General features: G+C 48.8%; 1 protein-coding gene across 3 annotated transcripts in view; it reads left to right on the top strand.

Moving 5' to 3' along the window:
• Nucleotides 1–7,969, top strand: part of Spire1 (spire type actin nucleation factor 1) — a 150,981-nt gene extending 143,012 nt beyond the window's left edge. For all 3 annotated transcript variants that reach the window (XM_077792273.1, XM_077792271.1, XM_077792272.1), the window contains 5 exons: nucleotides 1,485–1,622; nucleotides 2,085–2,155; nucleotides 2,696–2,723; nucleotides 2,809–2,945; nucleotides 4,917–7,969. In XM_077792273.1, coding sequence (XP_077648399.1) covers nucleotides 1,485–1,622; nucleotides 2,085–2,155; nucleotides 2,696–2,723; nucleotides 2,809–2,945; nucleotides 4,917–5,175 — 633 coding nt within the window. In that variant the 3' untranslated portion in view covers nucleotides 5,176–7,969. The remainder of the gene's footprint in view (nucleotides 1–1,484; nucleotides 1,623–2,084; nucleotides 2,156–2,695; nucleotides 2,724–2,808; nucleotides 2,946–4,916) is intronic.
• Nucleotides 7,970–14,856: the final 6,887 nt, after the last annotated feature.

The raw sequence follows: 14,856 nt of genomic DNA, 5'->3' as shown, positions 1-14,856 counted from the left end.
TCTGAAATATGGTGAAGCCGAGTAGGGCCACCGCTAGCTGTGTCGAGCCAGCTCTGCTTGTTTACTGCAGTTTCAACGCCTGACCTTCAAAGGCACTCACTGTTCCCACTTGGCCCCACTCTCTTCCCAGGGCAGAGCCAACCACAGTGGATAATTGAACGTGTCCATTTTATCCTATTGTCTCTGTGAACTGCTCTCAGAGAAAGAAAACTCTGAAGGGTGATTTTTTTCCCCCCTAATGAGCATTTTGGGCATCTTTGAGCAAATGATGCAGTGTTTTCTGAACAAACCATGCCCTCCAAATACAAATGAGCTCCTCACATTAAAAATTCAATCGAGGGCTTTTTCCAAAGCATTTTTAAGCTGATTTAATCTTTCTTAAGTTTGCTTGAACAGAAATGATTTTGTATTGAGTTTCAGTAGGAAGCAGTAGTTCTCAAAGTACTTTTTTTAGTAAATGCTAATGTTTGTCAAGTTTGCAACCTAGATTTATTTTACTTTTGTTCCTCTCTGATTTGAAAGACCGAACCGGAGGCTAGTGCTCTGTAAACTGACTGCATTCAGGCACAGCTCTCTTGGCTCCTGGGGCTGCAGGATGCCTGTGAGCGATGCTGGCTGTGTGGGAGTGAATCCTGATGTGCTGTCCTGAGGACATTCAGTTTCAGTGTCACTGCACCACAATGGCCCCTTGAAGCCCGGCAGGGCCCAGTGCCCTAGACCCGTCCGTCTTTCCCTTAGATCCGCCAATCAAGCAGGGCCGGATGGAGAGCAGAGGGATCGGTTACATCAGCATCTTCCGTGCTGATTGGAGACGAAAGCCTTCAGAGTTTCTGCAGTCTTCCCGGTGCTGACTGCGGCTCACAGTTGAAAAAACGTGGAGGCCTGTGGGGCAGCCCAGAGAAGCGGCCTTGCAGGCCGACCTCCCAGCCTCTGTTCACAAGGATTTTTTTCAAGTGTGCTGATGTAACTGATCCCTAAATAATGCTTGTAATATAAAGTACTAACCACCATCTTTTGGCTATTCTGGGTACCACAAACCAGTTACGAAAATAGGACCAATGTTACAGATTTGCTCTTTTATCTGTTAGTATAAAATGCTCCCAAAATAATAGTATCCTTGCCTAATTTTAGGAGAAAACTGACATAAAATTGGCTTAGAAGAACAAAATTTATTTGAAGATTTCAAGCATAAAAACACAGCTGTGCTTGATGGAATAGAATAACTTGAGTCAAAATACCCGAGTAAATGAGAGGCTTTGACTATGGACCTTTCCGTGGCTCCAGGGCTTTGCATGGTCCTGTCAGCCACCTATAGTCTCAGTGCACTTGGAACCTTGTGGTCCCCAGAGCAAGCCAGCTCTGTCCCAGTGATCATGGGAAACCTCTTTTCCTCTCTGATGCTACTAACGAGGTGTCTGATCGGAAGGGGATCTTGCAATGCTGGGTGGGTGGGAGCTCCTGCTCACTGGCACCCTGAATTTCAGGAGGAGTTCTGCTTCCCCGTGGAATGCCTCGCCCTGACGGTGGAGGAGGTGATGCACATCCGCCAGGTGCTGGTGAAGGCAGAGCTGGAGAAGTACCAGCAGTACAAGGACATCTACACCGCCCTGAAGAAAGGAAAGGTAGTGCTGCTGCAGGCGGCCAGCAGGAGGGCTGGAGGGCAGGAGGACACCAGGTCCAGGCTCGGCTCCTGGCCTGGCAGGCCTGGCTGCTGGCCGCAGGACTCAGAACCTGGGCATTCAAGGGCAAGATCCATGCTCTTGTGACGGTCCTGTTCTGCCTCTCCCGCAGAGGAAGGGTCTTTGTTCCCTCCTTGGAAGTAAAAATCTGGAAGGTTTAAAGACCACCAGAAAGATAGTGACCTGCCTTCATAACTGTGTTAGTCACTAGACTTGGAAAGGGTCTGTACAGAAATGCCTAAGAGCAGGGGAGTGTTTCAGTATCGTCCTGCAGCAGCTGGGTAAAGCCCTGCCAGGACCACAGGCCTTCTGGATTCCCCTCCTGTCTATGAAACCTGCCCAGCCTGCGGGGCTGGCGGGGCAGCTGTCAACCCTGCTTCTTTTCTCTGATTTTGTGTTTTTTAGCTCTGCTTCTGTTGCCGAACCCGGAGGTTTTCCTTCTTCACCTGGTCTTACACCTGCCAGTTCTGTAAGAGGTAAGGTAACCTGGAATTGATGAAAAGATAAGATCAGCAGTCATGAAAGAAATGACCATCACCTCCACTGTTTCTGCGTTCTTGGCCCAGGATATTAGGAATGGCCCCTTCTGCCCTTGTCCCTTGTGCCATCCCTGCCAGTTAGAATCATCTGTTTCCCATGAAGGATAGGCTAGACAGTGACTTGGTATTGAACTGGGAAACTGTTGGCTCATTATTTCTTTTACATAAGCAAGGTAATTCTAATACTATGTCATGGGGGAATGGGAAAAAAAAAGAAAAAAGAAAAGCAGGTATGGTTGCCATGAGATTCAGGGTAGACTGATAAAAAACTTCCAAAGAGGTATCAATTGGTCTTTTTATGAAAGACAAAGTAGGAGTTCAGCATTCCAGGTGCCGCTTTGGCATCCACACCATTAACTTGTTAGGTTCTGGTAGACGGGCAGTTGACTACAGAGATTCATGGTGGCTGGCCACGAGCTTGGTAGCTCATGGCCTCATCTGTTGTACATCAACTGATATTTCTGGTTTTGTCCGCAGGCCCGTGTGCTCACAGTGCTGCAAAAAGGTAAGCTTCACTGGTTGAGTTGGACCGAGGTGGCCTACAGCCTGCCGCCTCAGCACTGCTCACGCTGTTTTATTTGGGGTGACAGATGCGGCTGCCCTCCAAGCCATACTCCACTCTACCCATCTTCTCTCTGGGACCTTCCACTTTACAAAGAGGGGACAGTACTACCAGGTCAGAAAAGCCCCCGGCAAGCCACCAGCGGCCACTGCGCAGCATCGCCAGGTGAGGGGGGTTGTGCTCCAGGGGCATGTATTAGCTTCAGTTTTAATAGTTTTGGACTTCCACATGAGTCCCAAATCTCCAAAGTTACCTTTGGGAGGACAATGGCTAGCTACTCTAATAATGTAGTCTATTATTTTTCCTACTTTTGAAATAACTGCTTTATTACGTCTTTTAAAAGTCATCTTTATGGGCTGGGGCTGTGGCTCAGCCGTAGAGCACTCACCTCGCACGTGTGAGACCCTGGGTTCGATCCTCAGCACCACATAAAAATAAATAAGTGAAATGAGGGATTGTGTCCAACTACAACTAAAAAAAACAAATATTTAAGAAAAAAGTCATCTTTAAAACTATTGTCAGTGGAATGAAAAATTGCACGTAACACTCTAATCCTTATTCCCTACCTAAGTTTTGGGGAAAAAAATAAATAAATCTGTTCATTCCTGTGCTACAAGAGTCTGAAACAGCCCTGGGTCACTTAACTATGAAATAAAGCTCTGTGCCCAAAGCTGGCAATTTAAAAGAAAAAAACTCATCCAAGTCTCAGTCATTTTGGATTCAGGGCAGGGCAAGGTTAGTGCTGGTCTTAAAAGAAAAATGGAAGGAGCCGGGCGCAGTGGCACACCTGTCATCCCAGTGGCTTGGGAGGCTGAAGCAGGAGGATGGCGAATTCAAAGCCAGCCTCAGCAAAAAAGGAGGTGCTAAGCAACGCAGTGAGACTTTTCCTCTAAGTAAAATACAAATAGGGCTGAGGATATGGCTCAGTGGTTAAGTGCCCCTGAGTTCAATCCCTGGCACCCCCTGGGCCAAAAAAAGAAAAAAAAAAAAGAAAAGAAAAATGGAAGCAAGAAGGCCAACTCTGGTCATATGGTGGCAGGACAAAGCTAGGCTTAGAGGTGGGCACAGGCCTACTGGCAGAAAGATGACAAATTCAAGGCCAGCCTGGGCAGCTTAGCGAGACTCTATCTCAAAATAAAAAATAGAAAGGGCTGGGCATGTGGCTCAGTGGTTAAGCACTTGTGGGTTCAATCCCCAGTACAAAAAAAAAAAAAAATAAATGAATAGCTGGTCCCGCAAACATGGCCAAAATGTCTGTGATGATGTTGGTCTAGTTAACACCAAGTTAACTCTGGAATCTAAGTTACCAGTCACCCAAATGTAAAGATGGGGGAGGGGTGGCATATTGATAAATACACAAATGACAGGAGAACTGATCAAAGATAATTTTTCAGAATGTGTCATAGGATCAAGATAAATGTGCTTCAGTTTCCCATAATGGCTGTCTGACCATAATCTGACCCCTGTGCACCATTTACCAATGTCCTGTGCTCACGACACCGGGTCCCCAGACCCTTGGGAAGAAGTTATTCTTCTAAATCTAGTAGGGTGCTAGAGCAGCGTGCACCCTTGTGTCATTGGCTGTTAAAATCCACCTGTATGTGTGTGGTAACCAGCAGATACCCAGGAGGCTCTGTTCTCTGTTTTCTTTCTTTCTTTTCTTTCCTCCTCCTTTATAATACATACATACATAAATATATATATATATATATATATTTTTTTTTTTTTTTGGTGTGTCAGGGATTGAGCCCAGGGGCACTTAACCACTGAGCCACTTCCTCAGCCATTTTTTAATAATGTTTTTAGAGACAGGGTCTCACTGAGCTGCTTAGGACCTTGCTGAGTTGCTGAGGCTGGCTTTGAACACGCAGTCCTCCTGCCTCAGCCCCCAGAGTTGCTGGGGTGACAGGTGTGTGCCCAGCTATTTCTGTTCCTTCTTAATGAAACATGTTTCCTGGTTTCTTTACTGAAAAATATTTTTAAATCTGTTTCCAGTGAGAAGTTCCTCTCTGGAAGGACCTGATTAGGCCACTCCCCAGCCCATGTTCTGGCAACAAAAGTTGCTTTTTACCAATGTCTTCAGTACTACAGTGGAAAAAATAAGAAAGAATATTGAGTGGTTCTGGTTTTTCCCAGGTTCTCCTCAAAGTCTAAGTCTGTGGACAGGTCGGATGAAGAGCCGCACTTTCCCAAGGAGCTCATGGAGGACTGGAGCACCATGGAGGTGTGCGTGGACTGCAAGAAGTTCATCTCGGAAATCATCAGCTCCAGCCGGCGCAGCCTGGTGCTGGCCAACAAAAGAGCCCGGTTAAAAAGGAAAACACAGTCCTTCTATGTGTCCTCTCCTGGCCCCTCGGAGTACTGTCCTTCAGAGAGGACTATCAGTGAGATCTGAGCCGTGCCTTCCACTGGCTTCAGTGTGCAGAGTTGGGGCAGCCATGTCTGAAGATGCTGACCGGGCCGCTCCTTTCCGTGGTTTGACTAAACAGGCTTAAGTTTGCAGTGGACCAGACTCCTGCTGCATCACCTTGTCCCACAGGCTCTACGCTGAGTTCCCTCGACTGGTAATAGGAACAGGCCAGCCACCTGCTCGTTGGCCCTGAGAGGACAGTACTCTGGAATTTGCTTAGTGTGTGTGGATGTGGAGGCCGGAACCTTGCTGAGTCCAGTTCCTTGCTGCCCCTCCAGTGATCCTGGCTGAGGCAGAACTGCTCCCGCAAGTAGTCAGTCCAACAGAGATGTTGATGGCAGCAGGGCTGTGCGCAGGAAGGCATGTTGGCAGTTCCACCTGACAGTGTGCCTGTCCAGGGTGCCTGGTGATGGCCGGCCAGGCTGTCCATCATCTCAGCACAACACCTGGAGGGACTTGCTGATGCCGTCCAGCTGACTGAAATCGTCATTGTTCCAAGGTTCAAGTTTGTGCCGGCACTGTAGTGCAGAGCATCTGAGGGAGCGGGGCCTTGAGGTGGCCACGTTGTCCTGGCGCCTGCATCGGTGTTGCTGAGCCTGTGACAGGCCTCCTTCCCCATCACAAGGGTATTTCAGTTACTGGGTGTCGTCATGAGGATCTGAGAATGACAGTTCTGTGGGAGTTTCAGGACAGAGGAAGGCTAAACTGTTCTCAAGCAGCTGAGGGTATTTGGTCAGCCCTGGAGTGGCTGTGACCACAGAGGGTGCCGGGAGGAGGAGCTGGGGCTCAGCATTTTCAGCTGCGTTTTTCATGACTTTATAGTGCAGCCATCACGACTAAATTAAGCTACAATTTGGTACCTAAGGTCTCAAACTGAAATTTATTTTTATAAATGAATTTTGAAAGAAAAATGTCTAGCTCTTTTAAAATTATATGAAAATTAACCTGCTGACAGGCAAGATTTTTGGATGCTTTTTGCACTGATTTCCTGGTAGATAACTTGAGTGTTGGCTGGGTTTCAGATGAAGGAGGCCTAGAGGGCGGTTTCCCAGTTCCTGGGGTCCTTCTGTGGGCCAGCCTTTATTATTTTGGTATGCTTAGAAGTGACCAGCCAACCAAATCAGCATTAACGTTCAGAAAGTCACTTAATGCACGTGCACAGGAATTTCCTGAAAGCTGTAGATCGCGTCTGTGGTCACACCCCAGCAGCCTAGGGAGCTGCGGGCACGGCAGTCACATTTCCATACTAAGTTAACAGTGATACCTCAGAACTGCTCTGGTAGTAGTTTTTAAAGGATTGAAATTTACAATTTAGTAAATGGCTTTAAATTACTGATACTTATGAAATAAACTTTAACAGTTGACTAAATAATACATGTTAACAGTTGGTCTGTGCTGCTTGTGAAAGCGGGTCCCCAGAACACGCTGCTGGCTGCATCAGCCATGTTCAAGTCTTTTTTTTAAAGAGCTTTAGAAATCACGCCAGGGAAGCTTGCTTATGCAATTTTCCAAGAGACTCTGAACTTCACATTCCAGACAGTTAGGTGGGGCCACCTGCTTTGGTGGCCCTGGGGGTGAGCTTCTGAAGCAGCTACCAGGCAGGTCCCGAGGAGAGCAAGGGACGGAGATGGAGTTCGCACAGTGTGCACTCGCATGCAGGGCAGTGACTAGTTACTGTGTGTGCAACACAAGAAACAAAGCCCAGGACGAGGATTTTACTCCTGTTCACAAAGCAGTGACCTGGTTAAACCCTTTGTCCCTTCACTTCCTCATATGGGATGACCGGGCATCAGGGTCACCCCTTAGCAGGCTGTGAGGGTGTAGATTTTTCAGCAGCAGGGATGGGTTTGGCCGAGTGCACAGAGGTCAGATGGATGGCATGTGGTTGAAACCACCAAAACCAGTAGGCATCGCCTGGGCTGCCAAGGATTCTGAATTAGCCCTGCAGGCTGCAGGAGGTAACTTCCTCAGGCTGACTCTTACCCCTAGGCTCCTGGCATGCCCTCCCTCTGCACCTTCCTCTGTCCTGACTGCCCACTGGGCCCCTCTGACTTCCACGCCAACAAGAAGCATGCTGGCCTCAGTGTCATCCAGCGCGTTTTGAACACTGTGCACATCTGAACGGTCACCCTCGTCTCATCCTCCTCTCATCCCTGAGTGCTGCTTCCTTTTGTCCCATTTGCCATGAGGTCACGTTGTCAGGAAATCTTCCCTCCTGTGGCTTCACTTTCCAGTCAGTGTCAGAGTATGTGAGAATGCTTGTAAATACTGTAGTGTATTTATTAATATTTAAGTCATTCATCCAGTGGACAGTGGGAATTAACTCTCCCCAGCCAGTAAAAATTAAGTCAGGTAAATGACATACATGTACATTGACCTAACGATCTCACTAGATTTCAAGTCACGTCTTTCAAATTAAACCAGAGGTTGTTATGTAAACTAGTCTTAAAAATAATCTTATGTTAAAGAGATTATGTGATTAATACATGAACTCATACCATGAAATTTTTAAGGCTTTTATTTTTCTAACTCTATTAATAAATATAGGACTGGATTTTAGGTGTCATACAGGAAATGTGAGAGTTTTAAATCATGTTGCTGTTTGCTAAAGCAAAACGGGAGGTTCTATACATGCAAAACTACTGAAGGACCATGAAGAAGTGTATGCTGCTAGCTGGGCCTTGACCCGGCTGCCACGTGTGTAGAAGCCGAGGTGCTGCGGCATTCAGGGTGACATGATGGGTACTCAGTGTTTTCCATTAAAGTATTTTAAAATTTATGTAGGAAAAAATAAAATGGCTTTGGTCATACCTCTGTGTTGTTCCTGTTGTAAAACGGTGATGTCTTTTGGTGAGTGGCTATAAAATCGCTGGGGTCAAGGCAGGTACTATCCACAGCAAATCCTGGGCATTGAAGAAATGTGATCTGCAGGGACCCCTGGAAAGACAAGGCCGTCAGCCCTGGGACTGCAGTGTGTTCAGGCAGTGTGACTCTTCTTTGTTTTTATAACCTCATGTGGGTGATTAAAATAGATTATATAGCATTTTATTATATATGGAGACAGACTATAGATAAGGTATTTATAACAGCTTTCTGGATAACAGATACCAAAACCAAAAAGTCACCTTAACATTTTTATGTCATTTGATGAGTTTGGGAAAGACCTTCCCCCTCCCCCTTTTTTATAGGATGAAGGCTGTTTCTCAGGCTGGTACTGCATTACATACACTTTAAATAGCATTCCTCAAAGAACATATTCCTAAATGGTGAATTTAGAGAAATTTGTTGACCTTGAGCATAGTTTCAACAGTGTGTGGTAATTGAATTTGATATTAATCCATTTTACACAAATCTGTTTTCTCAGTTGCCTGACTTGTTTTGTTTTTTAGGTACTGGGAATTGCACCCAGGGGTGCTTAAGCACTGAGCTTCATCCTCAGCCCTCTTTTATATTTTATTTAGAGACAGGGTCTTGCTGAGTTGCGTAGGACTAATTCACTAAGTTGCTGAGGCTGGCTTTGAACTTGCCTTCTTCCTGTCTCAGCCTCCCCAGCCACTGGGATTACCAGCATGCGCCACTATACCCACCTGCCTGACATTTTTTTAGGAGGTCTTTTTACTGGAGTTTCTCTGTGATATGTAGAGAACAAGACCAGTGTGTGTCACTGTATGTCCACCTCATGACCCAAACATTCAGTGACCTTCTAAGTCCAGGACCGAACTCTTTTGAGTCCAGAGATACAGAAAATGGGGACACCATAAATGGTCAGAGGTTTATGTGATTCTGTAAATGTATTTTTTTTTCCCCAGCTTCGACAGAGGAAAAGATTTGTCCTTGTAAATCATGAGTCTGCAGTATCCTAGAGGGGACTACTTTCAGGAAGGGACTCCATTCTGCATGCACCGTGCACTGGTTACATTGCTGATAAGCCTGGGCCACCTTCCCTCTTGTCATCCAGAGGCATGACAGAATCTAGAAACGGCTCCCTTTGCCCACCCCAAAAAAGTTTAGAAGCCAGGTGCCTGGTTAGTACAGAACTCTGCCAAGAGCCACGCTCAGCGGCATGTGTGTGGCAGATGGAGTTCGCTGTCTCCCAGCTCATCCCATTAAAACATGGTGACTTTGTGGAACTATTTAGATTTCACTGCACAGAGCTCTGGCCAACCCAAGAGCCATGATGTGGAAGTGCTGAAGAGGGGCTCCAGACCTGGAGGGCAGGGCTCCTGGGAGGGGCATCAAGAAGCTGCTCACTGTCCCCAGGGAGAGGGGCCTGACCCCTTGCCTCACAATTTCTTGGCACCCAGAGGGCCAGATGCACTGGGTCTCACTGGCTGCTGTATCGAGCCTGGGTCAGCTGTGAGTTAAGGAGGGGTGCCCTTCCCAGGCTGCGGCCAGAGAAGAGGCCCAGCCTTGAACAACCAGCCCATCTGATGTTGCCCCCTTTATATTTGCCGCTCCACTTGGGAGTGTGGTTCTGACCCCAGCAGTCACCTGCCTCCTCCCCCAGAGCCCTTCCTGACGGGGGCAACAGAGAACCTCACTCCTCCCAGGACAGGCACGGCCCAAGGTCAGGAGAGTCAGGAGCAGCCACAGGGAGCAAAGGTGAGCCTTGAGCAGGGTGACTTCTGGGGCGAAGCTTTGGCCTTAGAAGCCCAAGGGAAAAGGAGCCTAGCAGCAATGCAGCCTGTCCCCCACCCCCAGGAAGCACAAGCTGACACGCAGCCCCAGGGCCTCCTGCCCCGACTCCTGGTCACCTGGAGTCAGCTGCACAGAGCACATTAGGAACAAGTGCCCAGGGGTACCTGGCCCTTGGGGTCCCCCAGGTCCAGCAGTGGCTGAAGCTTCCTTGTAGGCGGTAGAGCCCTCTCCACTCCCAAGTGACATCTCTAGCAAAAAGGCCTTTGCAGGACCCAAGAGCTTCCATCCTGATACTGAAGGGAAAAAAAAGAAAAGCCTAGCTAGCAAAGGAGAGTCTTCAGGAGCACCCGGTTCCCACGGATCAGAAATGGTACTAAGGAAACTGCTCCTGCTCAGCTCAGGAAGGTTCCTGAACACTTATGGATATGTTTCTTCAATTTTAAAACGAGGATGTTAGCCTAGGTGGTCATGATGTCATTTTTCACCCAGAGAGATACTGGAGCTACTGTGTTAAACCTCCAGGACCATGCAGGCACCAGCCAGCAACTGCGTTAAAACCTGACCTGCTGTAACTAGAAGTGGCGAGGAGTCTGTGGAGCCCCCGCCAGCCTTCACAGCCTTCACCCAAGTGTGGCGTAGCTGATGCTTTCTGAGCAGTCTCTCTTTTTTTTTTTTTTTTTTTGCACAGTGCTAGAGACTGAACACAGGGCCCCATGAAATGCCCAGCAAGAGCTCTATCACGGAGATACACCTCTAACCGTTTTTATTTTTTTATTTAAAGATAGATAAAGTCTCGCTGGCCTCAAACTCATGATCCTCTCTGCCTCAACCTGTCGGGTCACTTGGGATCAGAGGCGTGTGCCACAGTACCTGGCTTTAAGTAGTGCTTCTCTGTCTGAAGACAAGCTGGTTCTGAACATTACCTAGAAGCAGGAAAAAGTGCAAACTGGACTTGGTTTATCCGCAGCTCGAGGCAGAGGCCAATCGGTTTCACCAGTTGCTGTAAAGAGTCCATCTCTCAGAATTAAAAAGAAAACTCTCAGTGGTGAGTGTCAGACACAGGAGACCCTGTGTGCTAGCGTCTTCCTCTGGCACCTTCTGGGCTCCGCGGTCCCCTTGGGGTCTGCTGGAGGCCAGGCCTCACCTGCCCTGGCAGAAGCAGGAGCTCTATCTCTGTGACCCATGCTGTGCTGCCTACTTCCTGTTGGAGATATAAAGAGAAGCAGGTGGTGGCGGGGGCCACGACATGAGCAGGCTATTTTCACCTACTTGGTGTACATGGCAACACAAACGCCATTTTTGGAAACAAACATCCAGGCAAGTCAGCATGGCTGCTGAGGGTCCCTGTCCTGCTGGCTGGAGTCGATGACGTCCCCAGTGAGGTGGCTGGCCCTCAGTGCTGCACCCTCCAGCCCTGCCTGATGCCTCTCCACAGCTGATGCTCCGAGTTTATGTGGCCTCCTTCCTGCACCAGTCAGTGACAGGAGTGTTCCTCAGCCTCTGCTGATGGGCGCTCTCAGTGCTGAATGGACAAGGTGCACCTTCTTCCCTGCACAGTGCCATCTTCCAAGAGGTCAAACACTTGCAAGTTCCACCCTCACGTACTTTGCTCCCATCCTTGACTTGCTCGTGACATTCTCTCCCCACTGTACGTGGGCCTGTGTGTTTCCCCCTCGGCTCTTAGCACCCCATATCCCACTTCATTGTTCCATGAAAACAAGAATCTCGGCCACATTTCTTCCCTGTCCTATGTATCCCAGTTTCTGAAAGAAATGGCTGGCATGAAGCAGGTGCTCAGTAAGTGCAGAGTGAGTTAAGAGCATGTTCAAGATGGGAATAAGTGAGAAACACAAAGATGGATCCATGAGGATGTCAGAGCACCTGGCAGTGTGCTGACAGCCCCCGGCCCAGGGGGTACAGCGGTTAAGGACAGTTCTACTCCGAGTCACTGCAGCCCTGAGCGGCTAAGGGAAGAGCCAGAAGCAGCTCAAGCACTACTCAGAAACACGGAGTTTTCTCTCAGGACCCTGACTCGCCACCTGGCTTCCCTGGCTCACTCTCCCAGAGGCTGTTCCAGCTTGAGAGCCCTGGGTGGGGGCTGCACCCCTGTCTCCTTCCATTAACAAAGAGATGTGCAGATGCACAGGGCCCAGTGCCTGTCAGGAGGCGGCTGCGTAAATGCGCCAGGTTTACTGGGCCCATACTCTTCACTGCCTGACTCTTACAGTGTGGTTAACTCTTAGTAGGAATCATAAAATTTTCGTTAACAATTTTATTCCAACTTAACTGAACTATTCCAAATTTGTTATATTATTTACCAATAAGAAAGTAAGCTTTAGGATATGAAGATATTCCCCACTCAGTTATGGTTAATATAGGTTTTTTTCAACATTTGCTTTTGTGACAGGGGTCTTGCTGTGTTGCCCAGGTTGGCCTTGATCTCCTGGGTTCCTGCGATCCTCCTGCCTCAGCCTCCCCAGTAGCTGGACTCTAAGTTGGCATGCACCACCATGCCTCACCAATTTTTGAGAATTGCTGAGTTGTGGGTATAGCTCAGTGGTAGAGCACATACCACCATGCACAAGGCCCTGGGTGCAACCCCCAACCCAACTAGTAACAAGGTAACATTCTATTCCACCAGTGAGCTATGCCCTCAGTCCACAGCATCTCCTTTAGCACTCAGACACTAGCCTCCTCTTTACAGATGAAGAAGGGGGAACAGTGAGGTTTCCAGTGGTTAGAAACAGACCATGGGTCTCCAGAAGCTGCCTCACCCCGTTGCATCTCCAGCTGCTCCTCTTAACAGCGACTGGCCATCAGTCCCCAAGAGCCTTAGCGAACACCCAGACTGTGCACGCCAAGCAGAACACCTGATCTCGCTCTGGAGGAAATCTCAGTACAAACCAATCAAATATACATGAGAACAGGTGAAAAGGAGGTCTCGGGGGAAGCCATGTACATCTCCAAGGTTGACTACCCTGGACCATGAGCTGCACTCAGGCAAGGCCAGCTCCAGGACAGGAGATTTTAAGGCAGTTCAAAGAGGGGAGAGAGCCCAGACTTCTAGGCCATGTGGCACCACCTGGGCCATCTGTGCCAGAGCCTTAGCCTTGGTTTTGACATTTTCAAAATGGAACAAGAAACCTCCTAGCTTGACAGCCAATTAGCCCAGGACTCATTGGGAAGGATTTGACAGCAAGAGGGAAAGTGTGAAAGAGACGATGGAAATGAGGTGACATATGAGTTATCTGTTACTGTTGCCGCAAACTCCAGCTTCAACAACAAGCATTTACTATCTCACAATTCCCCCTGGGTCACAAATTCAGGAGCAAAGCCGCGAGCACGTCCCAGGGTCCAGCGCCCGACGGGGCGAACGCGAGCCGGGCCCCAGAGAACCGCGACCCAGCTCCCGGTGCACCCAGACCAGGGCTGTCAGAGGGGCTGCGGCTTCTCGGGGACGCTGGGAGGTGTGCACGTGGCCGGAGTCACCCTGTGGTGTCCTGCAGACTTGGTGTCCTGCGCTCATTCCTGCTGGACTTGAGGGCCTCGCAGACTTGAGTCTGGAAACCAAGGAAGGCTGACCTGGGACAGATCCCTCCGGAAACTTCTGTTGGCAGGGTGGGGGTGGGGTGAGGACTCAAGGTGCAGAAATCCACTCCCTTCTCTCAATGTCATGGACTCTGCAGAAAGGATGGCTCTGGGGAAGCTGAATTAACTTCCTGTCAGTAGTCAACACCTGTCTTTCTTCCATCAAAGAGAAAAGACAGGGCACGGTGGGCTAAGAGGTGGCAGAGTCACCCAGGGGTGGTCCTGGGGCTGCAGGTGGGGGCAGTGGCTGGGCAGTGCTGGGGACCCGGGCCAGGTTCTGGTGCCTGCAGAGACACCTGCAGGCTGCGGGTTCACCAAGGCCACATTCAGGCGGCCAGTCACCCACACCAAGACCCCTCCACCTGAGGGCAGAACAGCACTGAGTCCCCTCCCAAAGTGGCCAGAGGGCCTTGCCCACACGTCCTTCCCTACATTATATATCCCATCTCATTAGTCTTACTTCTGCTTCTTCTCTGTTATTATTTTTGTTACAATGAGACTGATATTCTAGAACTTCTGCCAGAGAGCATCCCAGGGCAGGGGGCTCCCCTTGGGGATATCTGGGTATCTACTAGACATTAATGCAACAGCCACTTCTGTCGGTTATGGAGCATGCCGTCTTGTTAAAGTTGACTTTTGACAATTTTATCTAGTTTGAAATCAAGGCTAAACTGTTTCCTTGCTATTTTATCATACAAATTTTCTTTTGTGCTGATGAATTCCAAATGGAAATGGTTGTAGAAATAAGTACTGTGTTCACTTCCAACCAACCGTGTTACAAAGCCAAGCAACTTACCCTGTAGGTTTAATGATCATTTCAAGGGAAACTTTAAAACCTGTTAATGGCTGAGAGCATGGAAGACTGAGAATTCAGTGCATGCAGGGGCTTGTTTTTACCTCCCTCAAGCTGCCAGAAGTTGGGCAGAATCAGTTGACTGACATTTACAACAGCCCTCACACTAAAAATGCCATCTTACTCCAAAAACACCCGGGACCTCTGCGGCCTCACCGCTGCACAGATCAGAGAAGCTGTCTTCAGCACATGCTTTCCAAATCACAGCCTCACATGTCCCTCCAGAACACAACTCCCAAGGTGACACGCTTAGACAATGACCCTGTGAAGTGACAGAGTCATCCTGAAACCTGGGAACAAGAGGCTGCACTGGAAAGAGTGGGGTACAGTGACCCAGAGATGGTCCCTCCTCACCCACCAGTGGCCTGGGCACAGCAGAGCCAGTGAACGTGGCTCTCGGGGCCCCAGGGATTAGGGGCTGGGTGCATGCAGCGAATCCTCCAGGGGGAATCCTCCAAAGGACCTTCAAGATAATGTTTAAAAAGAAGGGGGAACAAGTCACAAAACAGTACACACAGCACGATCCTATCTAAGTTTAATGAAAGAAGGGAAAGATCAAACCCCACATGTGACCTTTCACAGGCACA

The sequence above is a fragment of the Urocitellus parryii genome, chromosome 13, assembly GCF_045843805.1.
Source record: "Urocitellus parryii isolate mUroPar1 chromosome 13, mUroPar1.hap1, whole genome shotgun sequence".
NCBI lineage: Eukaryota > Metazoa > Chordata > Mammalia > Rodentia > Sciuridae > Urocitellus > Urocitellus parryii.
The sequence above is the reverse complement of the archived record's forward strand: the minus strand, read 5'-3'. Positions and strand labels throughout refer to the sequence as shown.